The following is a 27643-nucleotide window of genomic DNA, read 5'->3' as shown; positions in this document are numbered from 1 at the left end:
CCTACAAGAATCATGCACCTTTACTATTCAGCCCAGTGCTCCAGGGCTAAAAGTGTCACCAGGGTGCCTGCTCATTTAAACGGCCCTTGGTCATAGCCTGGGCACTACACCTAATTCACCTTGTAAGTTACACACCAGGAAGAGCCAAGCAGAGCGCCCTCTGCTGGTAAGAGTGAGATCACACCAGAACAGGTCCTGAAGCCCATTTACTGCAAGTCCTGGGGGGAGAGGGCTTTCTTTTATAAAATGAAAAAAAAACCAAAAAACAAGAATTTATCTCTCACAAAGAAACTGGTGTATGTGGAGGTGACTTAACTGAGATCAACTTGCTGTTTTCCATGGGTCCATGGGAAGCAAGAATTAACTGGAACCCATGACCTATATACCTAGTGCTCTCAAAAGCTAATGGTAGGCTTCCCTGGTGGCGCAGTGGTTGAGAATCCGCCTGCCGATGCAGGGGTCACGGGTTCGTGCCCTGGTCCGGGAAGATCCCACATGCCGCGGAGCAACTAAGCCCGTGAGCCATGGCCGCTGAGCCTGCGCGTCCGGAGCCTGTGCTCCGCAACGGGAGAGGCCACAGCAGTGAGAGGCCCGCATACAGAAAAAAAAAAAAAAAAAAAAAAAAAAAAAGCTAATGGTAAAGCATTCAGCAAATCTGAAGGTGCAGTGTATTTAGTTGACAAAGTCTTGACAATTAGGGGCTCTTCTTTCCCTGTGTGCATCTTGTATTCCTATAGGGGAAGTGGGCGGACAATCACCAGATATTCTGCTACAGCCATGCAACAGAGCAGAAGCTTTAAGGTCTGACTTTAATAAAATGATATGTTACTATAGGAATACAAGAAGAGGATGTTATAATGAACCCTGGACCTAGCTTTCTCCAAGTCAGCAATTAAAGGAGCCACTTTCAATTCTTTCCTGTGGCTTATGCTTAAATAAGATCCATTAAAAAGTGCTTCACATTCACGGAGGTGAAATGTCCACTCTCCAGGCCTTGGGTCACAAGTAGCTAAAGTGCACAGTCATCTGAGCCCAGCTCGTAGACAGAGCTCAGTCATGAAACGCTAAGGGAACCCTCATGCTGAGTAAGGTAGCAAAGGGAGAGAGAGAGAGAGAGCTGTTACGAAGAAAGTAGCCCTGGAATCCCTTTGGCTGTTCCCAAAAGAAGGTGTGCCACTTAGAACTGAGCGAGCAAATGAATGGCCACCCATATTAGAAAGCCAGCGCTGGGTGCATGCCAGAGTGTGTGCAGGGGCAGAAGTCGGCTAGGGTGATGTATGACGTGGATAAAGTGCGACGGGGATCCTCAGAACCCTGGGGGAGCCGGGGAGCTCTCAGACCGTGGTGGGGAAATTCTCTGCCTCCCCGGTGATGTAATACGTTTGCAAGGAATGTGATGAAGTGGAGCCGGCGGTGGCCAGCTGGCTCTGGTTCACGTCCTCCGTGGGTGCGCTCCCGAAATTGGCTGGGGCGTGCAGGCGGTGGGCATCCAGCATCTCCAGCAGCAGGTCATAGAGAGGCACCACATTCTTGCACTTCATGCTGTACAGATGCTCCATGCCTTTGTTACTGTGGGCAGGAAGACACAGACAGGACCACTTTAGACCATCCCCAGATCCAGGACGGCTGAAATGCCGAGGAAGGGCAAGTAAGAAAAACCCCAGCGACACTGATATGCCAACCTTTCTTCCTATTTAAAGAGCCAGTTTAGGATTTACTATGCAGGTGACTCTCTTTCCCTCTATCACAATTACATCTAAAAAGAGAACAGATGAGATAGGCTACCATGTAGGAAAGAGTTTTTATTTTTTTAATTCAATTAATTTATTTTTAAATTGTTAATTTACTTTATTATTATTTTTTCTTGGAGTATAGTTGCTTTACAATGCTGTGATACTTTCTGCCGTACAGCAAAGTGAATCAGTTACGTATACATATATCCCCACTTTTTTAGATTTCCAGGAAAGAGCTCTTTTTTCTTTTTTTTTTTTTTTTTGCAGTACGCGGGCCTCTCACTGTTGTGGCCTCTCGTGTTGCGGAGCACAGGCTCCGGATGCACAGGCCCAGCGGCCACGGCTCACGGGCCCAGCCGCTCCGCGGCATGTGGGATCTTCCCAGACCGGGGCACGAACCTGTGTCCCCTGCACCGGCAGGCGGACTCTCAACCCCTGCGCGACCAGGGAAGCCCCAGGAAAGAGCTTTTTAAATGTGCAATAAACCGTTCAAGTTCCCTTGCTTCAAACTGTTCAGTTGCTTCCCATGTAACTCAGAATAAAATCTAAAGTTCTGTCTGTGCTATGCAAGGTCCAACTGACATGGCTTGTCCTGCCTCTCTCCCTAACCTACTCCCTTTATCCACCCTAGTTTTCATGCCCTAAAGAAACAGAGCAAGACTTCCAGACTCAGGGTATCTGCACTTGCTGTCCTCCCACCTGGATGAACTTCCCCCAGATCTTCGAATGCCACCTGCTCTGAAAGGCCTTCCATGACCCCAGTGGCATTCGGCTCAAGGCCCTGCAGGTTTAGCCGTTGGCTTTCATGTTACTGTTTTTCTCCCAGCACTATGACAACCTGAAATTCTCCTATGTATGTCTGTCTGTATGTCTGTTTATTCTTGTTCCATAAGCACGTGCACACACACACACACACACACACACACACACACACACACACACTGCCAACCCACATCCCAACTCACACTGTGCAAGTTCGGTGAGGGGCTGCAATGTGTCCATCCTGTAGGTCTCCAACAGTGGCAAGAACGTGGTAAATGCTCAGAAAATATGGGATAGATGGACCTAGGGAAATGCATGTACATGGCGCTTCTCCTTTTACCACTCTTCCCCGACCCCCAGCCCCGTCCTCCACCAGCTACATCTCTGCTCTGTCCCCACAACACTACCACCAGGAAAAAACAAAACAAAACAAAACTATTCTCTAGCTTGACATTTCTTTAAAAAGAATCAAGGATCATGAGTAGACAGACCAAGAACATCCTAAAAAAGATTTGCATTTTCAGTAGGGGAACAGTCAGCCCTAGCTGGAGACGCGCCATGAAAACACAGCATCAAAGTGATTCGGGCCATATAACACAACCACCTAAATTACGTTTTTCAGTGGGATTTTGTTTTCTTGTTTCTGTTTTAATTTAAAATGCTGTTAAAGTTAAATGCCCCTGGATCTGACACCGTCTTCCTCTTGCAACCTAATGAATCACATTTACCATCAGATGAAATCTGGTGTTAAATGCTCTGAATAGCAACATATGGCTAGGGCCAAGCTTAACACAACAGAGTTCCGTGATCTAGATTGGCTGTAATGAGGCACCATAATATTGCTGTTGGTATGTGGGTGTGTGTGTGTGTGAGAGAGAGAGAGAGTGAGAGAGAGAAAGCTCAAAGCTTGCGATAGAATAGCAACTTCTCTCCAGCTCTTCACACAGTTCCAACAGGAACTCACGCTGCCGTTGCCCTTGGCCATGTGTTGCCAGTAAAACTAGCAAGGCCTGCATATGCAGTGCAAATATACTTGGTATTAACTAATTAGGCTGGCTAATGCTGACAAGCAGTTAATGCATTTGAAAATTCAGCAATTCCTACCAACAAAAAAAGACCCTTCATCTGTGATACATGGTTTCTACATCAGTGAAATTCCTAGCTTGGAGGAGAGCTAATACATTTTCTTCAAGTGGAAGGTTACTCTCTCGGTCAGGAAATTTGGTGGGGGATTATGTTATTCTGATCTATCCCCCTCTTCCCTCTGTGTAATAGTCATCAAAAGAAATGGATGGGAAAGGACTGAAAATGTGTACTCCAAATGCAGTCACCTACTCAACTTGGCCAATGTGAGTCCTTCATCTGTGACACAGGGATTCTTGGGGACTCCCTGAGAACAGAGACTGCAGTCACTTTCTCCCCAACTTTGGCAGGTGAAAGCCATCATTTGTGAATTTCAAAGTCATAGGAAAAACCTCGGGTAATTTGTTCATTCATTCATTTATTCACTCATTCACTCAGTAATGTTGTCAGCATATACTACATGTTAAGACTTCCATATACATCACTGTGGGACATACAAAGAAAGAAAGATATATTTATTTTCTCAAGAAGCCAACAGTTGGCAAAGTTATCTCCAGAAAAGGAGACACCTGGGACTTTGATGGGATGAACTTCTTGCCATTTGACTCAGTCTCAAGGTCTGAAGACCCCTTAAAAATTAATCTAACTCTTTCTAGACACTTTGGCCCTTCCCTCATAGCCACTAAGAAACAGTATCTCTTTTTCATTCCTGGGGTTCTGGTGTAAGCCCAAAGTCATAGAGACTTCATCATGCAGGAGTGTCATCACTTCACCTCACTGTTGTGGCCTTTCTGGAGTAAAGAATCTGATACTTTCTTCATCTCTTCCCTGCAGGCTGGGTTCTGTTCACGGGAATGGTACCCACTAAGCCTCTGGCCAGCCATTTAGAATGGAAACAAGGCCACTTTTACCTTCTGGCACAGAAAGGCTCTATTTCCTCTGCTATCGCCCTTCTATAGAAAATATTTATTGAGTAGTTACTACGTGCCAAGCCCTATGCTAGGTGGTACTGGGTACACAGAGTAAGCAAAATGGGTTGTGATAACTGCCTCACAGAGTTTACAGTCTAATGGTGCTGAAAGATAAAAAAATGAGCAGTAACAATCAGAACAGGATATAAATCTCACCTAGGTGTTAAGGGTCAGGAGATGCTTCCTGCGAGGAGTCATATCTAAGCTATGATAGATTAGCTTAGTGTTCAGAAAGATTCACTCTCTGTGCCATGTGTCCATGATCCTTGACTTTGGGCTTTATCACGTGACTTGCTTGGCCAATGTTCGTGGACATGACTTAACGAAAAGATTAAAATGCACTTCCCCAAACAGACTCACTTTCTTGTGCCTCTGCCACCAATATGAGGAGAACATGTCCCAGCTCTCCCGTGGCTACAAGGAGGGCAAGAGGCACACGGGGTAGTCACCTGGCCAACCTTCAGGCCTGCAGCTAGATACAGAGTCTCCCATCTGTGCCCTGCCTCCATCAGCTGACCCACAGACGTGTGCGTGAGCCCAGAGGAGGTACACAGCTGCGCAGCCCATCTGCAGCCTGAAGCGGAAGTCCCCCCTGACTCAGAGAACAGCTGATGGGGGCTACAGCCCAGGATACCAGGACGTCCTGAAAGTTAAGTAAGGCTAGAACATAAGAAGGAATATAAGCAAAATTAGTGGATTTATACTTTCATCTAAAAGCAATGGGAAGCCATTTCAAGGCTTCAAGTAGGAGAGCAATGTGCTAAGATTTGGTATCAGAATGATCACACTGGCTCTACTGTGGAGAATGCATTAGAAAGGTTCTGTGTTGAATACAGGGGGACAGGTTAGGCAGCTGGGGCAGAAATCCAGGAGGAGGTGATGGTGGCTCGGGCGAGGGTAATGGCAACGGGGGTGACAAGAATGGATTGAGAGGGATGGGGGAGTCAACGTTGACCATCCACGAGGCATTTGGACCCAGAGCCTCTCATTTAGAATTTCCACTTGTAAGTAAGGAGCGTGCGACACAGGAACAGTAATGGACGTCCGCAGTGCTTTCCGAGGACGGGTGTGCTCGCAGACTTCCCCTGATTGGCTGCGGCGGAGAGAACAACCCAACGGGACCCTCCTCCCCTGAGCTGCAGGCCGCACACGCTTCCCCGGCTGACATCTTGCGCATGCGCCAAACTGAGCGTAAGTATCATCTCCTCTCTGAAGGCTTCTCTGACACCCGCCCACACCGCAGACAGAGTTACTGCTTCACCTCTGCTATCCTCCCACAGCCTTTATGCGATGGGCCGGGAACCGTCCCGAGTGTGCTATCTGTTCTCAGGCATCAGCCCTTCCTGGGCCAGCTGTAACATATTGTTGGGGGCTTGATTTCTTTACGTCTCTCCCATGGGAAACCCAAGGACGCCTCACCTCATGTGCCTGATGTGAGAGAGGATGAGGAGGAGCTGGGCCAGACGCCGGTGCTGTTGCTGCAGAGTCAGGCCCGCTTTGGCCATCAGATGGATCAAGGTGTCTGTGATCTTGTCCAGGACACGGTGGATATGGTCCTTCTCTTCCAGAGACTTCAGGGTGCTGGACAGAAATGTGTACACTCCTGAATGTGCAGAGAGAGAGTGAGAGAGAGAAAACTCAAAGAGGATGAGGTCCAGGAAGCTGGGCATGTGCGTAGGACGTAGGACTGAGTCAGTGGCCCTCCCCCCACCCGGCCCCCACCCGGCAACGGGGAAGTTCGGGATCTATTCGGTCCAGGCAACCATGCAAAATTCCTTAGGAATATACGTGTGTGAGAGCCCACGTTTAGGAAACTCGTGTGGCCCCCTGTGTGGGAGCCAGTTTCCAGGATTTGTCATCAAGATTCCCCGGAAAGGCACTGTTCGCCTTGCGGCCGTGATGGTTAATACCATCCATCTCTCCTCTGACACGCCTGTCACCAGCGCTAACTATCTTGTTAACGCTGATGAGAACTCCGCGAAGGAGGCATTATTGTTCCTTTTCCCATGAAGAAACCGAAGGGCAGAGAGCTGCGTTAACCTGCTGAGCAAACTCGACAGGATGGAGCAGAGTGGAGAATGAGCCAGTGTGCTGACGCTACATCCGGGTTTGTAAGGGGGACTCTACGTTAGAGACACGTGACCTCTCGGTGAGCTGCACAGAGAGCGAAAGTGATTTGCTAAGTGACTGACGGGCAATTTTTCCAGCTAGGATTTAATCTGCTGTTACAGTTCAGGTCAGCTTTGGGGCCTTCGTACTTTTCATCCTCAGCTGAAAGGTTTAGGATGGAAGGGTGGACAGGACCCCGGGAACTGCTGTATTTCACTGCCAGGCATGTTTTTTGTTTTGTTTTGTTTTGTTCCCCTCTTGCCTTTCTTCTGGTAAGAAATCCTGCTCACGGGGCCACAGGTAGACTCAAGGCTGAAATTAGACAATCAGGTCACTCTATCCTTTTGGATAGTATTAGCCCCGAGATAGACAATCAGAGCTTTTTCCGAGCTTGTATATGGAAGTTGTGGGCGGAAGTTCCTTCCTCTAGGGCGAAGGCACTGGGAGGATGAGAATGTGGGACGTGTAAGCGCCATCTTCCAGGTACGTGGAGCTCCCCCTGCAGGATGGAGCCCAGCAAGGACAGCAGAGGTGATAGTTACGCGGGGCGGGGGGGGGGGGGGGGGGCAGGAGGGGGGGAGGGGAGGGAAGGGGAGAAATCCTGGTTCCTGTCATAAGGTCCTGGTTCTTACTTTTTTCATTTGACCTGAGAGCTTCCCTAATGTCCTTTCTAACACATGAATCCATAAATCCCCTGTTGGCTTAAGATAGTGTTAGTTGGGTTTCTGTCACTTGCAACTGAAAGAATCCTGACTCTTTGACTTAACTTGTCACCTCAGCCCAAGGAGCAGAGGAAGGTGAGTGATAAAGAGGTGAGAAGTACTGAAAGCAAAAGGAGGGCAGGATGGAGTATTCTTGTCTTGGGACCACAACGACGGCTGTTCTATCAAGTAAACACTGCAGAAATCAGCTCATCCTACCCAAACGCATCGTCTTGCAGGGAGCAGATGGCACGGTATTTTTCTCAAGATATACGTCTATTTAGCAACATTTGTTTTTGGTCTTACGAGCCCACTGGCCCACCCACAGGTATATTTCTTCTCCTCCCCTCCCCCCATCCTCACTGGTATTTTCAAGTTAAAGGCCCCCAAGTTTATGAATCCCCGACTTTGTACTTGTAACGCAGTGACGAGTTACTGCTCACACAGCAGCCTGTAGGTTGGGAATGGGGAAAACACCCACAACAGAGGAACTTACAGTAAATACAGTTGTAACTGCCTGGAATGGAAAAGGGCTAATATTTAAAACAAATACAACAATAGCAAAACCAGAATGGTCAGGCTCTTGGCTTACAGGCAGTAGAATAGGATAATGTCGTTTTGATACCCAGAGGCACTCTGATCCAAAGGAAATTGAGCACAGAACGAGCAAGCAGTGGACAGGCGGTGGGATGAGAAAGAAATTGCTGGATGACTTATGTTCCATGTGGGCTTCTGATAAAGACTGTGTCCGCTAGAAAAATAGGCAAATGCCTAGTGGCCTTGGTGTTGGCCAGCAGGTAACGGATGGCAAGGGAGGCGTGTGCCAGTGGGCTGGGGGGTCAGGGGCAGCCTCTGCAGGGCCCCACGGCCACGCCTCTCCCTGCCCTCATGTCATCACACACATTCTCGCCTCGCGTCTCTCAGAGGCCCTGCGTCTGGCTGGATGTCCTGGGAACCTGCCCAGGCCACAGAGCTGAGTTAATCCAACTTGGATGATGTGTTTCCTACCAAATTCCTTTTTTGTTACCACCCAGGAGGCTGGCCTCGTTCACCAATAATCCCATTCTTGTTCAAGGAAACCCCAGAACCAAGGAGCTTCCACGTCCCCGCGTGGGAAGGTGACAGGGTGAGGGCACCCTGTGCAGAGCCACGGGCGTCCTGAGGGCCTGCGTTGCGCCCTGCCCTCTCCTGTGGGGGTAAGAGCCTTGGCACTCGGGCTCTGGGGAGTGTGGTTTTCCCTTGTGCTGATGGTTCCCCATCCTCCCATGGGCCCCCCCCTCCCGCACGCTCTCATTGAGAACCTACTGTGTGCGGACGGTGTGTCATGAGATAGGGATTCCCAGCCTTATTTTCTCTTAAGCATTAATGTCTTAAGAGCAGCTATTGCCCGTGGAGGAAGGATTTTCTTAACACTGACTCGCGGGATGCAAGCCATTCTCAGAACAGCCTGTTTTTCTAGTCCTGTTTTGGCACCAACACAGCTTATCATCTCATCCTCGCGAGATGCTTCCTAGCCGTGCAAATATACTTCAAAATAAATATACAGTCCTGTTGAAATGCCAATCATTGACAACTGCAGCCATCTTCCTCGTGGCCTCTTCTGGCAAAACACGTGGTCCGTGTTTGCTGCCTTTTGCCCCTAAGGGGCCGGTGGAGAGAAACAACAGAAATCCGAATTCCCAGAATGCTTCAGGTGCTCTGGCAAAAGCCAAACAGGGTTCCCGGTGATTTCCATATCCCAGGTGGTCCCTGCCACCCTGGACAGCCGCTCCAGTGTTCCCAGCAGCGTGGAGCCAGTGATCAGACAGTGCGAGCCTTCAGAAAGAGTCTTACAACAAGGCAGGCTTTTGCAACTCCCCAGGCTGCTCCAAATCCCAAAGATGGAAAAAAAACCAATCTGTATGTCATTATCCAGTCTTGAAGTGCCGTTGGCAGGTCTGAGCCTCTACATATTCTGAACCTTGCAGCCAACATTGGGAGCTTTTAGGAAGAGCCTATGGAGAGAGCGGGTGGCAGAAAAGAACGGGGAGCGGGACGGCATGGGGACCCCACAGACAAGAGATGTCAGCCTTTCTCCCTCCGGGGCTCTCAGTGGCCCTTGCTGTTGCTCTCTCCCTCCTTCTCTTTCTCTGCTTGGACGCTCTCTTCCTCCCTTCCTCCTTTTTGCTCCATCCCACAGGAACACCCTCGCTTCCCTTTATCACTTTTCCAGATGATGGAGTCTTCTGGAGGCTGGAGGAATGCAGATATGGACACGGCAGTGCATGGGTGCATGTGACTGTGTCCAGGGGAAACACTAGCCCAGCCCAAGGTCCTGCACGCCCGGTCACCGACCTCCACTGAGGGGCGCACCTAAGGGTTCCCGGAGAAGGGAGGAAGGCTGAGGCTCACCAGATGCTCGAGGACAAAGTCTTCAAGTAAGGCCATTTTCTTTTTTGTCTTTTCCAGAAGGAAGCATGTGACAAGGGACCCTGGGACAGTCATTCCATGTCTAGCAGCTTGACCAGAAAAGCAACGGGAATGACTCAAAGGAAAAAGGGAGTGAAGAAAACTTCTCAAACCCACAGCTGTAAGTGGTCTAGGCCAGAAAGCTGCCGTTCAGCTGGAATAAAAAAGAGCTTCTTTTTGGATCTGGCTCACGGATGACCCAGGGATTCATCGGCAGATCAGCCTTGAAGGTGGGCTGCTGGGAATGGCTTCGACAACCGAGCGGTGTGTTTGCGCATAACTGCCTTCAAGGCTGACAGTTTCACAGGCACTGCATCTGTTGCAGCCTTCACCTCTGACTGCGGCTCCTCGTCCTGGCACTGCTGGTCCTGGTGGGGTGTTGGACAGCTCGTGGTCGCTGAGGCCACTTAGTGGGAAGGGCTGAGCTGGATGTCCCACAATGCGCAGGACGCTCCCAAACAATGAAGGATTTTTTTCTTGAGTGTCCTACGGAACTAATCCTACTCCAGATGAAAAACTGTAGTGAAAAGTCTTGCAACTTTTTGGTAAGGCTGTTCAATTTAGTGTAATTTTTCGTGAAATCTAATAGATTTTCTTGAAGGTGAATACTTGGTATATCAGTGCATTCAAGCAGATTCAAAAGACAAATCTCTTTTATTTTTATTTTTTTTGCGGTACGCGGGCCTCTCACTGTTGTGGCCCCTCCCGTTGCGGAGCACAGGCTCCGGACGCGCAGGCTCAGCGGCCATGGCTCACGGGCCCAGCGCGGCATGTGGGATCTTCCCGGACCGGGGCACGAACCCGTGTCCCCTGCATCGGCAGGTGGATTCTCAACCACTGTGCCACCAGGGAAGCCCAAAAGACAAATCTCTTAATGATTTGAATGCTTTCAGGTGGTGAAACTGATGAACTGATTTAATTGGCCTGAAAAGAAATCTCAAATGTGAACTTAAAAAAAAACCAAAAAAACAATTTTAGTGGCATCCATGTGTCTCAGTTTTATATATGAAAGTCTTTACTTTTTGTAATAAATAGTATCCTAGCCTTATACCTTTTAGGATGAAGCCATTATGAATCTCTATTGCTTAGGAGCCTTCTGTAATATATTAACAAACAGCCAGGGTTCTGATTTTCCTATTCTTCAGTCAATTACTACCTTTCTGAGGTCAAGAAGAAGACAGTCTGAAGAGACACTTGATGGAAAATGTGCAGCCTATCCAATACAAAGGGGTTTGTTCACCAGTTCCCATGCGGAACTCCTAGTCCAGGTGAGCTAGCCTGGTCTCAGGAGGCCTTGAGGGCTTTACTTTTTTCCCAGAAAAGGCAGGTTAAAACATTCTGGCTGAATTTGTTTCCCTGCATCTCACCTTTTCTCACCTGGCATTGCAAAGACAACGGAGCAACAACGCAGAGCAGGGAGTGGCTCTTTACACACGTTGGGGCAGCATTGTTTTCCAAAAATGACCACAGCAGTATCTCCCATCCAACATGCATCTCTACAACGTGACCTTGGCACCCCTGTCATGGAGATGTGCGGTTTACGGCCCTCCCTTGAGTCTGGGTGGACCCATGACTTGCTTGCAATCAACAGAATGGAATAGAAGTGATGCCACCTGGCTTCTGAGGTATGACATGCCTGTCATACAAGGCATACAGCTTCTGCCTGTCATCTGGGACACTTGCTTCTGGAGCCCTCACCGCCTTGTAAGGGGTACAGTGCAACAGGTAGTGAAGAAGCCAAGGCCACAGATAAGCATCCCAGTGGACAGCTCCAGCTGATGTCCCAGCCAAGAGCCAGCAACAATCGCCAGCGTGTGCATGAAGTCCTTTAAGAAGACTCTGGCCTACGACTATCAAATTGCTCCCAGTGGATGACCCTCACCTGCGGCCCCAGACATGGTGGAGAAGAAACAGTCCATGCCCTCTGTGCTCTATCCAAATCCATGACTAATAGAATCCAACCCTTTTTTTTCTTCTTTTAGCCATTAAGTTTTGGGGTAATTTATTACACGGCAGCAGTAAACAGAGCACACCTGGATATCTGCACCAGACATTCAGGGAGGAAAATGACCCAGAACCAGCAAACTGGAGACTAGACTGCTGACCTGGAACATCACGAGATGAAACAGCATTTGAATACTTCCTGCTCCACATTATGAACCCTACTGAGTCTCAATGCCTTGGCCCAGGCCTGACCTTCACTCTTGTTAGTATAATGGTCAGGGCTTGAGCTCATCCTATCAGACCCTGTACACAGTTAACAATTTTCATAGGAGGCCTTTATCCCTAACAACTGCCCAGCTGATTATCAAAATATATGGGTCTTCCCTTAACTGGCAACCTCAAATATCTGCACCCTACTTTCTTATCAGAGAATAAAACACCCGAATTCTCAGTTGCATAATCTTTATCGAGTGCTGGTTGTGAGAAATAGACCTTGTCGAGATGTGCCTAAAGGAGAGTTTTTATGTGGAACAACTAGTCTATTTTATTTTATTTTTATTAAAAGCCAGTGGAACTTATAATAGAATGTGTTCCCTTTGCTTTGGCCCAGCAAAGGAAACTGAGAGCCAAATTTGTGGCCCACCCCTGGCAACTGTACAGATGGACTACTGTATGCTAATCTGACTCCTGAATTTATTATTTTCTGCACATTATTTTCCTTTTTTTTTTCAGATTGTGTTAATTACTGCCTTACTCCCTTTGCATCACATGAAATTTAGTAAGCCATTTCTAATCCTCTGTGGAATAGTCAATGTATAAACAAAATAATGAACCAGACGCCCCTCCCTCCTCTGCCAAGTTAATAAACTGGGTTAGTGTGAATACAGATATTTATAAAACATCATTAAACGTTCATCTGACTTAACTGCGAAGCCAGAAAAAATGACATATGACCTAAGAATATATAGTTGGTTGAATGCACGTGTTCACATCATTCTGAGTTGAACAGCACTATTTAAAAACCCTGTGATGAGCAACGCTGGCCACTGTGAAGTGACACCTTCTTGTGTGACTGTAAAGTCCACCCCTTCTTGGTGCTGGTTTGCATGTTTATCTCCAGAACCACAAAGATTCAGATATATTTTTTTCCCCTTTCTTCCTAGATAGAGAATCAAAATGGCGAAATGGCTGATAGTTCTCACTGATTATTTTGAAAAAGATATTAGTGTCCAAAATTACTATTTCAGAAAGATAAGTGGACATGTAGATGATACCTATTCTTTAGGCATATCAGTTCCATCATTTCAAGTGAGCTCTACAGTAGATGAAAATTGTGTTGAAAAAGTATCACATGACTGTGACAGGCTTATCTCATTTCTCCTTAATAGAGCCTTGTGAAAGGACATATTACGTTGCAAAAAGGAGACACAGAATTCCAGAATTATGGATTTAAGTTCAGTGTTTTTCAAACCATTTTGAGAATCAAAATCCTTTTAAAAGAGTGAACTTCATGTGAAACATTCACATAGTTTATAAACTGAATGCAGTCAAACTTCTCTGATTAAAGCAGGAGAAAGGGAGAGGGAGAGACTGGAGCCTGCTCACTCAGCCCGTCCTCCTCCTCAGCCTCATGTCCCCATCCTCTGGTGACCAGAGGCTCCTTCTGAAACATGAGGCTCTAGCAGAAGGTTTAAAAAGCACTGATCTCAGGACGATGCAAAGTCAGGCCACAGACTGGGAGAAAACATTTGCAAAAGACACCTTTGCCAAAGGACTCTTAGCCAAATAGTCAAAGAACTTGAAACTCAACAAAAGGAAAACCAACAACCCAATTAAGAAATGGGCAAAAGACCTGACACTTCACCGAAGAAGATATAGAAATGGAAAATAAGTACATGAAAAGATGCTTCACATCGTATGTCAGTAGAGAACTGAAAACTGGAACAACAATCAGATACCACTACATGTCTATTAAAATGGCCGAAATCTAAAACACTGACAACAGCAAATGCTGGCGAGGATGTGGAGCCACAGGAACTCTCAGTCATTGCCGGTAGAAATGAAAAATGGTATAGCCGCTTTGGAAGACAGTTCGGCAGACTTTTACAAAACTAAACATACCCTTTCTATATAAGCCAGCAATCATGCTCCTTGGTATTTACCCAAATGAGTTGAACATTCATGTCCACACGAAAACCTGCACATGGATATTTATAGCACCGGTAATCATAATTGCCAAAACTTGGAGGCAAGATGTCCTATAGTAGGTGAATGGATAAACTGTGGTACCTCCAGACAATGGAATATTGTTCAGCGCTAAAAGGAAATGACGCCACAATTACTGAAGCCCACGTGCTGCGACTACTGATGCCAGCGCGCGGAGAGCCTGTGTTCCACAACAAGAGAAGTCACTGCAGTGAGAAGCCCGTGCACCGCCACGAAGGGTAGGCCTCGCTCACCACAACTAGGCAAAGCCCGCTCACAGCAACGAAGACCCAATGCAGCCAAAAAAAAAAAAACGCGCTATCAAGCCATCAAAAGACGTGGAAAAATCTTAAATTCATATTATTGACTGAAAGAAGCCAATCTGAAAAGACTACATAATATATGTTTCCAACTACATGACATTCTAGAAAAGACGAAACTAAGAAGACAGTAAAAAAAATATCAGTGGTTTTCAGGGGTTAGGGAAATGGGTGGGTTGAATGGTCAGAGCACAAAGGATTTTTAGGGCAGAATGTCCTAAATGTCCTAAATAACATACAGAGTGGAAACTCCTCTGTACAATACTATACTGATGGATACGTGTCATTTTACATTTTTTAAAACCCATAGAATGTACAACATCAAGAGTGATCCTTAATGTAAACTATAAACTTTAGGTGATAAAGGTATGTAAACGTTAAGTTCAACGATTCTAACAAATATACCTCTCTGGTGTGGGATTTTGATAATGAGGGAGACTGGGGGTGGTGTGGAGGGGGGCAGGTTACATGGGAAATCTCTGTACCTTTCCCTCAGCTTTGCTATGAACCTAAAACTGCTCTAAAAAATAAATTCTACAGATAAATAAACAATGTTATTGATTTTTAAAATTGAAGGATAGTTGATTTACAACGTTGTGCTGACCTCTGCTGTACAGCAAAGTGACTCAGTTATACATATAGACATTCTCTAAATAAATATTTTTAATGTAAAAAGGCCCCCTACTGATCCACTCATTAATTTACTTGCTGGGAAACAGAGGCTCAGAGAGGTTAAGGAACTGGGGCTAGTGGCTGCTACTGCTGGGAGGGTTTTCAGACAGAAGAGCAAGGCTGGACTTGCCTGAGGTCACCCTGTGGGTAAATAAAGGGCAGAGTTGGAATGAGCACCCGAATACCCCTCACCCCCGGGCAGGACTGAAAGGCTCCGCAAAGAATTTCCTAACGTCAAGGTTTGTGAGAAACTAGAAATGGCTGCCAATAGCCTCGCCTCCAGAGATATTTGAGAAAACGAATAATTTTCCTCGAATGATTTAGGAGCACTCCAGATCTTCCAAACAAGGTGCAAGATGGTGTGGAGAAGAGGTGCTGGTGGACCCAGGCATCTTCTAAGAGTCTCTTTAATTAAGAACATTTACCAAAACGTTAACAATGATTACTTTTGTGCAGTGAAATTATGATTACTTGGGAGATTATTTTTCTTGGTGGCTTTTCTGTGTTTTCCAAGTTCTCTGCCTCAGGCATGTATGTCTTTCATAATCTGGTAGAAGAAAATGCTATTGAAAATACAAAATCAAAGTGCCTTTCATTTCTATTATTTCACAAGCTCTGTCAATGCCTGGACTGATGAGAGGGAAACAGAGCTGGTGATGGATATTCCAAGGAAGGCTAGAGCGGTAGTGGGGTCTCATGGTAAGCTGTTCCTCCGAGCTCATTATTATTTTTATTTTTTTTTTTTTTTAGTACGCGGGCCTCTCACTGTTGTGGCCTCTCCCGTTGCGGAGCACAGGCTCCGGACGCGCAGGCTCAGCGGCCACGGCTCACGGGCCCAGCCGCTCCGCGGCACGTGGGATAGTCCCGGACCGGGGCACGAACCCGTGACCCCTGCATCGGCAGGCGGATTCTCAACCACTGCGCCACCAGGGAAGCCCCGAGCTCATTATTGACTAGGAAAGGGCGTGTCAATCACACAAAGCCCCAGAACCCAGAGCAAATGAAATCTTTGGAGGAGGCAGTTTGTCCTTCCCGAGATGAGTTTTTAAAGGGAGGTTCACTTATGGCCATTCAGCCTCTTGTCTTTCTTTTTATAAATATCCCTCAGTAAAAACAGTGGCAAAGGGACCAAAGGCAGAGGGTAAGATACTAACTGCCAACCCTCTGTGCATCCGGACTGCTTAGAATAAGAGCACTTCACCAGCCCAGTGTCTGTGCAAGTCACAAAATTTAAAAATGGCATAACAAGCGCCTATACAGATAATAGATAATAAAATGCAACAACATTCTCTGAAGCGATAATTTGCTTCCAAAGGAGTGAGCTTGGGATGTTTGTAATATGATGTTGATAACATGTCCTGTGTAGAAATCCCTGCCTGGGAATTTCACAGCTGAGGGAAGTAGCTGGGCTGGAGGGAGCTGTCTGCCTCGCTGCCTCTGAAGCGGATGCACCCACCTCTGTCTTCCACATGCATGAAAAGGTTACATTGATGTAAAAGTGTAACTTGGGGCAGTAGGCAATATGTATCGAGAGACAATGATATTTATACTCTTTCACCCAGCAAATCCACTTCGAGAAACATTATCCAAAGTAATGATCACAGGCAGGCAAAAGACAATTATAAGAATGCAAAACGAGTGTTGTTTACAATAACAAAAGAGAGAAGTCACTTGTGTTTAACAATATCAGATTCGTTCAATAAATGATCTTATATCTTCATGAATGATTATGGCAGCCATTTGAAGTCTTACTTTTATTTATTTATTTATTTTTATTTTTTATTTTTGGCCGTGCGGCTCGTGGGATCCTAGCTCCCTGACCAGGGATCGAACCTGCACCCTTGGCAGTGAGAGCACGGAGTCCTAACCGCAGGACCGCCAGGGAATTCCCTACAATCTTATTTTGAAAGAGAGTACATGTGTATGATCCTAATTAACATGGGTAGATATAAAGATGAATATATATACACACAGTACGAAAAGAAAATAGTTTCGAACGCACCTCAAGTGTTAGTCTAAAGTAGGCACTGTATTGTAAAAGCTAACCTGTATTAACAGGTAGGCACTATTATGCTCGCCATTTCATGGACCAGGAAACAGGAGCCCAAAGCATTTAAGTAACTTGTCCAAAGTCATACTACTAAGTAGCAAAAAGGGGATTTGAACTTGGAACTAGAGTCCCTTGCTCTTAACCCTTATACTCTACTGCTGTAAGATCCATCAAAACGTCCACATGGGGCTTCCCTGGTGGCGCAGTGGTTGAGAGTCCGCCTGCAGGGGACACGGGTTCGTGCCCCGGTCCGGGAAGATCCCACACGCCGCGGAGCGGCTGGGCCCGAGAGCCATGGCCGCTGAGCCTGCGCGTCCGCAGCCTGTGCTCCGCAAAAGGAGGGGCCACAACAGTGAGAGGCCCGCGTACAGCAAAAAAAACCACAGAAACTTCCACATGGGTGGTTAACCTCAGGTGGTTATTTCCTTAATAATATATTTTGTTATTCTAAAATTATCTAAATTTAACATTTTTTTTTGTAATCATAATTTTATTTTTAAAAAGAACAGCTCTGAAGTCAGAAAGAGAAAAACATCTACTGTATTCTCACGCATATACATGGAATCTAAAAAAAAAATGGTACTGATGATTCTAGTTGCAGGGCAGGAATAAAGAGATAGACGTAGAGAATGGACTTGAGGACATGGGGTGGGAGGGGGAAACTGGGGCGAAGTGAGAGTAGCACTGACATATATACGCTACCAAATGTAAAATAGCTAGCTAGTGGGAAGCAGCCGCATAGCACAGGGAGATCAGCTCGGTGCTTTGTGACCACCTAGAGGGGTGGGATAGGGAGGGTGGGAGGGAGACCCAAGAGGGAGGAGATATGGGGATATATGTATATGTATAGCTGATTCACTTTGGTGTACAACAGAAACCAACACAGTATTGTGAAGCAATCATACTCCAATAAAGATCTATTTAAAAAAAAAAAGAACAATTCTCTTTTTATATCTGTCTTTATCTTAGGATCATGAGGTCCCTGAGGTAGAAACTGCCTTACTAATCACTGCTACTATAATCACTACTGGTATGACCACGGGGTCACTTTGATGGAGCATCCCTAGGGTCCAGGGAGCAGTCCACAAGGCTCACTTTATACAAACTAGATGTAGGAACTACTACTACCTCCCATTTTACAGATGAGGCAACTAGAGGCAACTTTTCCTTTCCGGCACTTAATTAATGCCTGGAAAAATAGTAAATCCTCAATAAATGGTAGTTAAGCTAACATATAGTAGCTTATAAATCCATGGATATCACTCAGTTCCGTGGGGGTATTGCTGTCTTATATGCCAGAAGAAAAACAAAACCTAAAAAGTAGATATAAAGTAAAAACTCAGAGAAAATAGAACTGAGGCAACCTCAAGGTACCTCAACATACAAAAGTAGCCGTACCCCATGGGGGAAAGTGCTGAAGGAGTCTGAGGCTGACGTGTGGTGCTCAAGGACCCGGACCCCATGGGAGAGGCAGGGAGTTTGTTTTTCCATCTTTCTTTCAACCCAAGAGAAGCAGTCAGATGTAGCCGTGGGCCCACACATGAAAGGCTAGGCCCAGAAGTAGGTCTTCCGACTAAGTGTAGGGGTGTTTGGTTTAGACTGAAAACGTGACGGCCTGACTTTCCATTTCAATGTTTCAGGAAGCATACATATTCCAACATGGCTTTTACTTGTTCAATGAGTATCATGCAAGGAAAGGAAAACCCCATTAAAAAACAATATTTTATTTCACTTCTGAGCTCAAGAAATTAGTGGGATTTTGTTGCTGTTTTCTCATGGTCTTCTTCAGTTCAAGTGTCAACACACATTTAGATTTATAGTTCAGTGTGCCAGGCATAAGGGCAGAGAGAGGGCATCTATGGCCTTTCCAAATATAGGGCCTGAGTGTAATCCTTGTCCTATGATTAGAACAGGGAGATCCTGACACCAAAGTCTCTTCAGGATATTAGATCACATAATATTTTCCCTCTAAAAACACAACAGATTATAATAGCAATGATGATATTAGCTCATATTTTTAAGCTATCTTGTTATGTCATGACAAACCTTTGGGTTAACAGGACAGTTTAGAATTATTATTTCTATTTTATAGTTGAGGAGACCAGTGAAGAGAGGTCCAGTGGCTTGATGAGACCCTGTCAGTTTCATGGTGGAGCCAGAACTTTCCCTCTTGCCTTTCTTCTGACTCCAGCCAAGTCCGACTCACCCTAATGACTCAGTTGAAGCATCGGTACTCAGGTAAGGACCCCGCTGTCCATCTCTGCCGAGACTCTGCTTCCCTTCCTCATGACATTCCCTTATCTCATGACATTGAAATGATCTGTTAATTGCCTGTGTCCCCTGCCCAAGCCAATGTGTGAAAGACAGGCCTCCATTTCCTGTCCCCTGTGCTGGACAATGTTTTTTCTGAGCACCAGCAGTTTTTCCCCACAGTTTGCAGAATGCTTCATTTTATAATGTACTAGAGAACAAGTTCAACTTAGCAGACATTTCATCACCTACAGCAGTAGTTTTCAAACTAATTTCCACACATTGCTGAGAATTAAAAGAGGATTCTCAAAGGTCCTTACACTGTCTCTTAGCCTTTTAAAATTGTGCGCATTTATCTTAACAATATTCTAAAAAATATCATTCAGACATTGATTTCAGAATGTTCTATGTCAGTTAGATCAAGAGTTCTCAATCCTGGTGAGACTGAAGTCTTGGTGGGAGCTTTAAACAAATACCGATATTCACGGTTAATGATATCAGAATCTCTGGGAAGGGTCCCTGCGACAGAATTTTTTCCAAGACCCCCAGAGGATGGAAACGTGTGGAGTATTGAGATGGACCCATCTAAATAGTCCATATCATCTTTGACTGTTTCCTAAGTTACATATTTTTCACCCGTGCTCATGATGGCCTCAAGTCTAACAGTGATGTCTTACGTATCTCAGAAAACTAAATGCAGAAGCAAACAAAATACATAAATGATGTGTTCCTGCCAAAACAGGGTGCTACAGAAGCAAGGGTTTTGCCATCCTTTTGAACACAGACAAGGGGGGAGAACAGGGTCCTCACAGGAGGCTTGGTAGACTAGAAGACAGAGATCTGCCCCAGCACGCTGCAAAAAGCAACTCCATTTCTGCCAGAACATTATTACCAGTTTGCCTTTCACTCTGTATTCAATTTGTGAATTTGTTTTGGTTTTGTATGTATATAAGAGCTATGAACATGGAGTGTACACTCGTTCATTTACATAATGTGATGATTCATATTTAAGCAACATACAAAGAGCATTTTAAGTCAGCAGTGGGGGAGTCTGTGGCATTTTTCTTTTTTTTTTTAATGGTCCCGTATATTATTCAAACTTAAGAGTATGCACAAGTAATTTCTGGACCCTAGAGAATGTGGGTGAAAATGGTGGGTAAATCAAGGACCTAAGAGACAGCTTCCCCCTTTGTCCATGCTCCTTGGAGCATAAAAGGATGGGCGGCTGCCCCTCCCACTGAGGTTCTTGAATATGAATGGATAACTGCTCCTAATATCAGTATCATCGCAAGGACTTCTAGTCTCCCAATGGCTCCTGCCTTTGCCCCATCCAAAGAGTTAAGACGCCCGAGTCTTCCCCAGGCTACAGGCACTTGGCTGGTTCCCCCAGTTCCTTAGAAGTTCCAAGAAGTCTCTGCAAGAAGACGCAGGACCCAATCCACCCCGTCTGGGGCCTGGGACTATTTCACTCACAAGAAGGACATCTTTGCTGTGAGAATGCAATTTTTTTAACCCCAAGTGACCGGCATGAAATCCCACTTCAGAATTTCCAGGCAGGAAGTTATGTATCATCTGCTAAGAAAAACGTGCCAGGTTTTTGTATTTGGAGAGTCTACAGACTGACATTTACGTGCACATGTTATGCGCCAGGCACGAAGTGGTCATTGTTTCCATAGTCACAACAATTCTGTGTGTTAGGTATCATTATTTCCATTTTACACATGAGGATCATGGAAGTAAGTGGCTTATCAAAGGGCATCCATCACCCCCTAAGTAAGTGCCAGAGTTGCTTCTCTTGAATGCCTGGACGCTCTAAGACAAAGTCCATGGTGCACCAAGTGTTCATGAAATTAACGGAGGCCAAGAGGCTTAAGGCCTCACCATTAGGTGGGAGCGAGGAAAGACTTCAGGAGCTGTCGACTGCCTACAGAATCCATCAGCCAGTGAGAAGACAGTGAACCACTTAATAACTATCAAGTGCCATTTATCTCAAAATTACCACAATAAGCAGGCTCCCTGGAGAGGAAGGTTAGCATTATAAAGAACTCAAGAGATAATACAATCCAATCTTCTCCACTGTGACAGCAATGGGCATACCTGGCAATGAGTGTATCTGAGATTCCAAGGCTCGTTCCCATCAGGAAACTTTAACTGTTAAGAATTAATGATCCTTAATGTTTACAGTCAACATATTTACAGTATGTTTTTAAAATGTTTTTTCACCTAAATATAGGGACTCTGAATCATTGTCTAACTTCTACACTTAAAAATATCAATGCAGTGAATAACTGCTTAATAATTAGCAGAGAGAAAGCAAAGAATTCAGCTCTGAGAGAAGAAATAGTCTTTGTGATGGGAGCCTGTTATAATTAATCACGATTACAAATGCTTCTCTGACGAGACTGCAGCCTCTGGTGAACATATACAAAGCAAATGGATGTCACCAGCTTCAGCATCAGATGTTTCATCAAGGCATCAAGATGACAAGATATGCCATCATTAACAAAGCAGAACTAGGTGACAGACAAGAGCTGGTACCATTTTTATGTTTACATTTAATGTATATGCACCTGTAGGATATTCCATATCCTTTTTTCTTTAAATGAACACCGGGATACACGCTTTAGAGATGTTGTCATAATTCTTCCTTCCTGGCATTTTACTTTCCTTTAACTTTCCACCTCGGGTTTTTAGCCCCAGTGGTTTTGGCTCTTTACTCCTCTTTAATACTCCATCAATTGAAAGAGAAATGTTGTCTGAAGATCAGTTTTGGATGAACAGGTAATCTTTACAGGGTACAATATTTTTACAGCAGAAGACTTTCCAGGAGTAACAAACATGCCTGCCAATGGTAACATCGGGATCCAGCAGGCAAAGAGTTGGAGTAATTGGAATTAGTTTGTGGGTCAGGAGAGAAAAGAAGATCCACTGTAACACAGAGGGCAGAGGAGCTGCAGTCAGGGGTCTGACAGGCTCTCCAGGGAGCCAGTTGGATAAAGTTACCTGGGAGTGGAGTACGTGAGGCTCTTCAGAATTACTGAGGCATATAAAGAATTGTGGTCAGAAAGATGTTCAGAAAAGGGGGAGAAATAATTATTAAATTGATCTTGAAGGCCAAACCCAACATTTATTAGAGACTGTAGATTTATACGTATTGAGCTTTTTTTTTATTTCTTTTTTTTTTTTTTCTTGCGTTATGCGGGCCTCTCACTGTTGTGGCCTCTCCCGTTGAGGAGCACAGGCTCCGGACGCGCAGGCCCAGCGGCCATGGCTCACGGGCCCAGCCGCTCCGCGGCACGTGGGATCCTCCCGGACCGGGGCACGAACCCGTGTCCCCTGCATCGGCAGGCGGACTCTCAACCACTGCGCCACCAGGGAAGCCCACGTATTGAGCTTTGACTCATGAATTTTTCCGAGTCTTGAAAAACACTTCCTAAATGGGTGGTGTTCTGCATGGGAGTGGATTCTGAAGGCTTGATGAGGATCACAGAGGTGGGGAAGGAAGATGAGAAGAAGCAGAGTCAACTGATGGTGAATGAGGACACCGCAGTTTTCATTAAGGTCCATCAACATTAAGGTTCAAATAACAATCAATTACTATCCATGAGATAATCTTGCTCTAAAATTTCTCTAAATAAAATTAAATAGCACAATTAACAAAGCCTCAGGAGAACAGTTACAATCTCTATTGTTATTATTACCCTCCTGTCCTTGCATATTTTTTGCAGCCTAGCGGAAGGGAGGCCTTTAAACTAAAAGCACTGAATTTTATTGAAAAAAAGGCACAAACTGACTCCGTCTAAGCCAGAGATTCTCATGAGGGATGATGGCAGTTGTCACTGATTGAGGACCTACTATGTTCCAGGAACTGCATCAGACACTTTATACACGGTTTCCCCTTGATCTCACAATAACCCAAGGAGATGGGCATTATTTTTTTCCCATTAATAGTTTGACATTATCTAGATCTATAATACACTGAAAAAGATGATATGTTTCGTCATGGTGGGAACAGCACGGGAAAAATGGGGACTTTCTGGGTGCTTCTGGTCACGCCCAACAAAGACGCGTCTATTAAATGACTAAATAGTCTAATACTTGTTGGCACTTCACAGGCTGTGAGGAATAAAAAAGATTAATAGTTTTTACAGGGAAATTAGGACATACACGCATAAAGAACCCATCCAGGCTAAAAGAAAACACTGAAGAACCAAAACCAAAGTACGATGTCATTCATTTTCATATATCTGGCTTAAATTTCATGGTGGGAATTCCACAACTGATGAGTTATTGAATAAATTAATGAAATGATTGAATCAATGATTGAAATCAGTGCACCAACTGGCCAAATGCTAGATTGTGAGGTACTGGCTCTAAGAACGAAAAGAGTCTGGAGAAGAAAATCTCCTTATGGAATTGGGTTGTAGCAAGATTTCCTGAATGAGGTGAGATCTGAACCAGACCTGAAGAATTTGAAATATTGGAATTACAAAGAAGAACTGAAGTCACGCTGGGTAGCAGGAATACGGTAAAGGGGCACAGAACCTCCTTCCTGGTCGCCCTCTGTAGCTCCAGCTCCATCCTCCTCTCCTACTGCTGCTGCCTCCCGGCCTTGTGCCCTCAGCTCATCTGCTCTGTTCGCATTTGCCCTACCTTGAACCCTGTCCAGCTCGTTCCCAGAATGCCTTGACACTAGCATTGATGTGGCTAGGGCATCTTTGGATTAACTAGCGATGCCTCTGTCCTTTGGTGGGGAGTATAAAAACAAACAGTGTTTGTCCTATGGATGATTAGAGGCTTTTGCAAGCAAAGTAATAAATTATTCTGTCTCAGAAATGATGAATACCTCCCACTCCCAAACAGCTGTGAAGAGGGATTCCCCTGGAAATGTTGGCATTTGGGAGACCTTCTCAAGGCTTCCAGAAAGACATTCCCAGCAGGTCCTCATAACAACCTTTCAACTCCCCTTGGGTCTCAGCCCCAAAGTCAAGGCCAATGTAAACGCACACTTCTCAGACTTTGTTGACAGGGGCTCAGCCCAAAACCCAGGGTTCCTCCATACACTGAGGTCTTGTTTCCCAGGGACCAGAAAAGCATCTTCTAGTGCAGGTTTCCTGAATCATTTCTAGCTTGGCTTCTGCCAGAGATTCCAGGAATTAGAGTCACTTTGTATTTTGTCTCATGACAGGTGAAGAGCTGGCTGTCCCTGATCAGAGCCATGAATTGGTTGGGTTTTTAGAAAAGTCCATACCTCCAGTTGTGGGAAAAAGCTGTTGATCGTCGTGGTGACCCTCATATGACTGATCACTTTTTGACTCTGAAAAAGGCCCTGAGCACCACACCATTTTGTTTAGGAGTCATGTTTTTTTAGATGCTGTTTTTCAGGAACAGTATGCGACACCAGGAGCTGTGCTCAGCGGCAGATCCGCTTTTCCAAAACAGAGCTCACTTTTGGAGTGGAAAGAGCAATTTCACTTTTCCCAGGTTGAGAGATGGCTTCTGTTTTGCTACAGCTCGTGAGCCAGCAGTGCCGTCCTTACAAGAAAAGACGAGCTGCTGGTATCTCATGAAAAAGACAACTATAACCTCTGTCAGTAAAACAGTGCCTTGTATTTCCAAAATAGCGTTCTGACCCTCCCGGCGCAAGGGAGCTCACAGAAGATCCTGAGAAAGAGGTAAAAGAACAAGGATAGAGCAGGAAAGTTTAACTGGTGTCAGGGGGCAGCAGGTGGAGGCCCAAATCCTGCGGTGGGAAATACTGTTTGGAGATGCTGGTGCCAGTCTTTAATAAATACTTTCTTGTGAGGGCTTAAAGTTTTTCCTCTGGGATTTAAAAAACTTAGGTCTGTAAATCCAATATTTTGATGGCAAAAGTCCTGCCTCTTTTATTACATAATACGAAAAAAAACACCCTCCCATAGGAACAGACCAGCAATGCAGGAAAAAACTCTGCATATCTGAAGGATATATTTTTGATTACCAAGATCAGGAAGCTCCTTTTGTTGATTTTCTAACTCCAGCTAATTTCACTTCCTGTCCGGGGTATTATTTCCTGGTAAAGGTAGGAAAAACGTCCCAGCACTTGACAGGTCTGCCTTCCCTGAAATTAACAGATTGCCCACATGAGAGACGTCGGCGTGTGCCAGCCCTCCATCGAAGAAGGAGCAGGTTCAGGACCTGGCACTGTGCAGCCGAGTGGCACTGCTCCCAGAACTCTCATCCAATAAAGAGCCATTGTGGGATCTGGACCCTTCAACATACAGGACAAATGACTCAAATGAAAAAGCACAATGCACGTGAGTGGAACCTGAAACTTGAATGGAGTGGTAATCACTTCCTTAGTAGAGACCACATTATTTTTCATGCAACTTCATTCTGTAATTCAGCCCCTGCCTAGTGTAATAGTACAGATTTCCATTTATCAGTTAAGTGAGAATGATTACTATGACAACCATTAAGCAATATCGCTTACTAGCATTGGTGGGGAAGAGAAGTGGAAAATTGTTCGGGGACATGGGAAGGGATTGACATTCATCAGGAAGAAACAAAACATCTCAAAAGACAAGGGAGTGCCGACTCTTTCCATATGGGATCAACACAAACTGTAGCTCAGCTATTGGGAACTTTGAGACCATATCGAATGATGTAAGAAACTAAATCTAAAATCAGGTCCAGGGCTTCCAAACAATTGTGATTTGTATGTGAGAATGAGGTCTCCGGCATGAGGTAGGACTGGGGCTGGGGGACTAAGGTCGAGATTAAGGGCATCTACAGGGCAGGTGACACCCCATTGTTAAGCTTCAGGTGGTGCAGACTGGGGGTCTAGACTTAGACTCAACTACCGAGGAGTCTGGGATGAGTCAGGGTGCTGATTCAGGCTGGGTGACCTGGAGTGACTCATTATACAACAGCAAACCTCACCACTGAAAAAAAAAAAACAAACAGATGCCACTCTCAGCTAAGCTTTCTCAAATGAATACATAGGAGGGGACAGTTGAATTAGACACCATGGATCAAATGAAAACCACTCTTCCAGCTGGACCAATGTACCAAATTCCGCATTCCTCAGTTTTAGAACTAGGTTTTTCTATCTCTGAGCCGATTATATTTTTCAGCTAATCAATTTTGACCAGAAACATGGTCTGTCTCAAATAAGTCTCTTTGCTTATGATCTGGAACTTAGAATTGGTCACACTATCCTAACAGGGTCACTCACTCTATTTACTTTCTGACATATACAACTAACAGACTTATGTCCACATACATGTACCACCTTAATAAAAACATCCCCAATATCAGTGAGAGGATAAAAGTATTTCAACAGAAAGCCATTGGATTCAATGTTCAATTTTTGTTTTTCATTCATCATTTTTGACCAGCATGTTTTCACCTCCATAAGTAATTTTAAAAGAAGATAGGTATTTAATTTAATTTATTTTTTAAATTTTAAATGTGTTAATTGTTTCTATCAATTTGTGATTATGTCTTTGTAGTAGGTAGCTTGTACTTGGTTGAAAATACAAATAAACATTTCTTCCAGTAACCAACATTAAACTTTCCCATGTTATCCACTCACCAGAATTAAGCAAAATGATGGATTTGAGGCACACAAACTCCTCTCCCTGGAGATTCATCATACGGAACCGAGACGATGTAGCCAGCAACATGTCAAAGATCTCCACCATGCCCTCAACACATTTTCCCTGGTTCCTATGAAAACACAGGAAAAAGGAATTAAAGAACAGGAAAGCTTCCAGAAGACATGATAAGGTCACATTCATAAAAATTTACTGGCTCCAAATCTGTAACAAAAAAACCACAGCCCATTCTCTTCATGGAGCATGAACATTCATTTGAATTCTAGAAGGCAAGATGAAGAAAGATTTTCCATCAATAAAACATTTTCATTTCCAATTCTTAGAAGAGATGTATTATTCAATCCCCAAATCTGTCATGCTGAATATGAAGTTCTTCAACCTATGGGTAATTAAAAATGATTCGAATTCAGGTAAAAAATTTTTCTAATAAATATTTATCAAACTGCTACTATATTCTAGACGTTGTGGTAGTAATGAGAATGAAAATAGGGCCTCTAATCTCAATATGCTTAAGACCTTGAAATAATATAATCAGTTTTAAGAGACTTATATAAAATGCTTTTGAAATACAGGACAAACTATGAAAACTATGAGCTGTAGTTGTGCTGGAACCATTGGTGTTGCCTAGGATGACAGGTAAAGATTTGCCGAGTGGGTGGCATTTGAGTTGACACTTTAAGACAATGTAAATAGGATTTCATTGAGCTGAGGTGGGAAAGCATCACTGGAAGAGGCCCTAAACATGGAAAGGAGGAACACTGTGAAAGAACTTGGAGCAGTGTGCTAGAAGCAGAAGG

At 44.9% G+C, this 27643-nt stretch overlaps 1 protein-coding gene and 1 long non-coding RNA gene across 4 annotated transcripts in view; one reads left to right on the top strand and one right to left on the bottom strand.

Annotated features, from left to right (window-relative positions):
• The window catches only part of ESR1 (estrogen receptor 1), a 290300-nt gene that overhangs the window by 44434 nt on the left and 218223 nt on the right, over positions 1-27643 (bottom strand). Inside the window, exons 6-8 of one of the 3 annotated variants that reach the window (XM_059035882.2) lie at positions 26825-26958; positions 5969-6152; positions 655-1569 (exon numbers count right to left, since the gene is read on the bottom strand). In XM_059035882.2, the coding sequence (XP_058891865.1) occupies positions 1335-1569; positions 5969-6152; positions 26825-26958 (553 nt within the window). In that variant the 3' untranslated portion in view covers positions 655-1334. Of the gene's footprint in view, positions 1-654; positions 1570-5968; positions 6153-26824; positions 26959-27643 lie in introns of those variants that run through there. The other 2 variants (XM_067011038.1, XM_067011037.1) reach the window with 2 other exon arrangements.
• On the top strand, positions 19070-27162 carry LOC136792386 (uncharacterized). Its single transcript, XR_010836094.1, has 3 exons — positions 19070-19236; positions 25362-25544; positions 26828-27162. It is a non-coding gene; the product is annotated as an uncharacterized lncRNA (long non-coding RNA).

This window comes from Kogia breviceps, chromosome 13 (genome assembly GCF_026419965.1).
Source record: "Kogia breviceps isolate mKogBre1 chromosome 13, mKogBre1 haplotype 1, whole genome shotgun sequence".
In the NCBI taxonomy this organism is placed as follows: domain Eukaryota; kingdom Metazoa; phylum Chordata; class Mammalia; order Artiodactyla; family Physeteridae; genus Kogia; species Kogia breviceps.
Note: the sequence above shows the minus strand (reverse complement) of the source record. Positions and strands in the feature narration are given on the sequence as shown.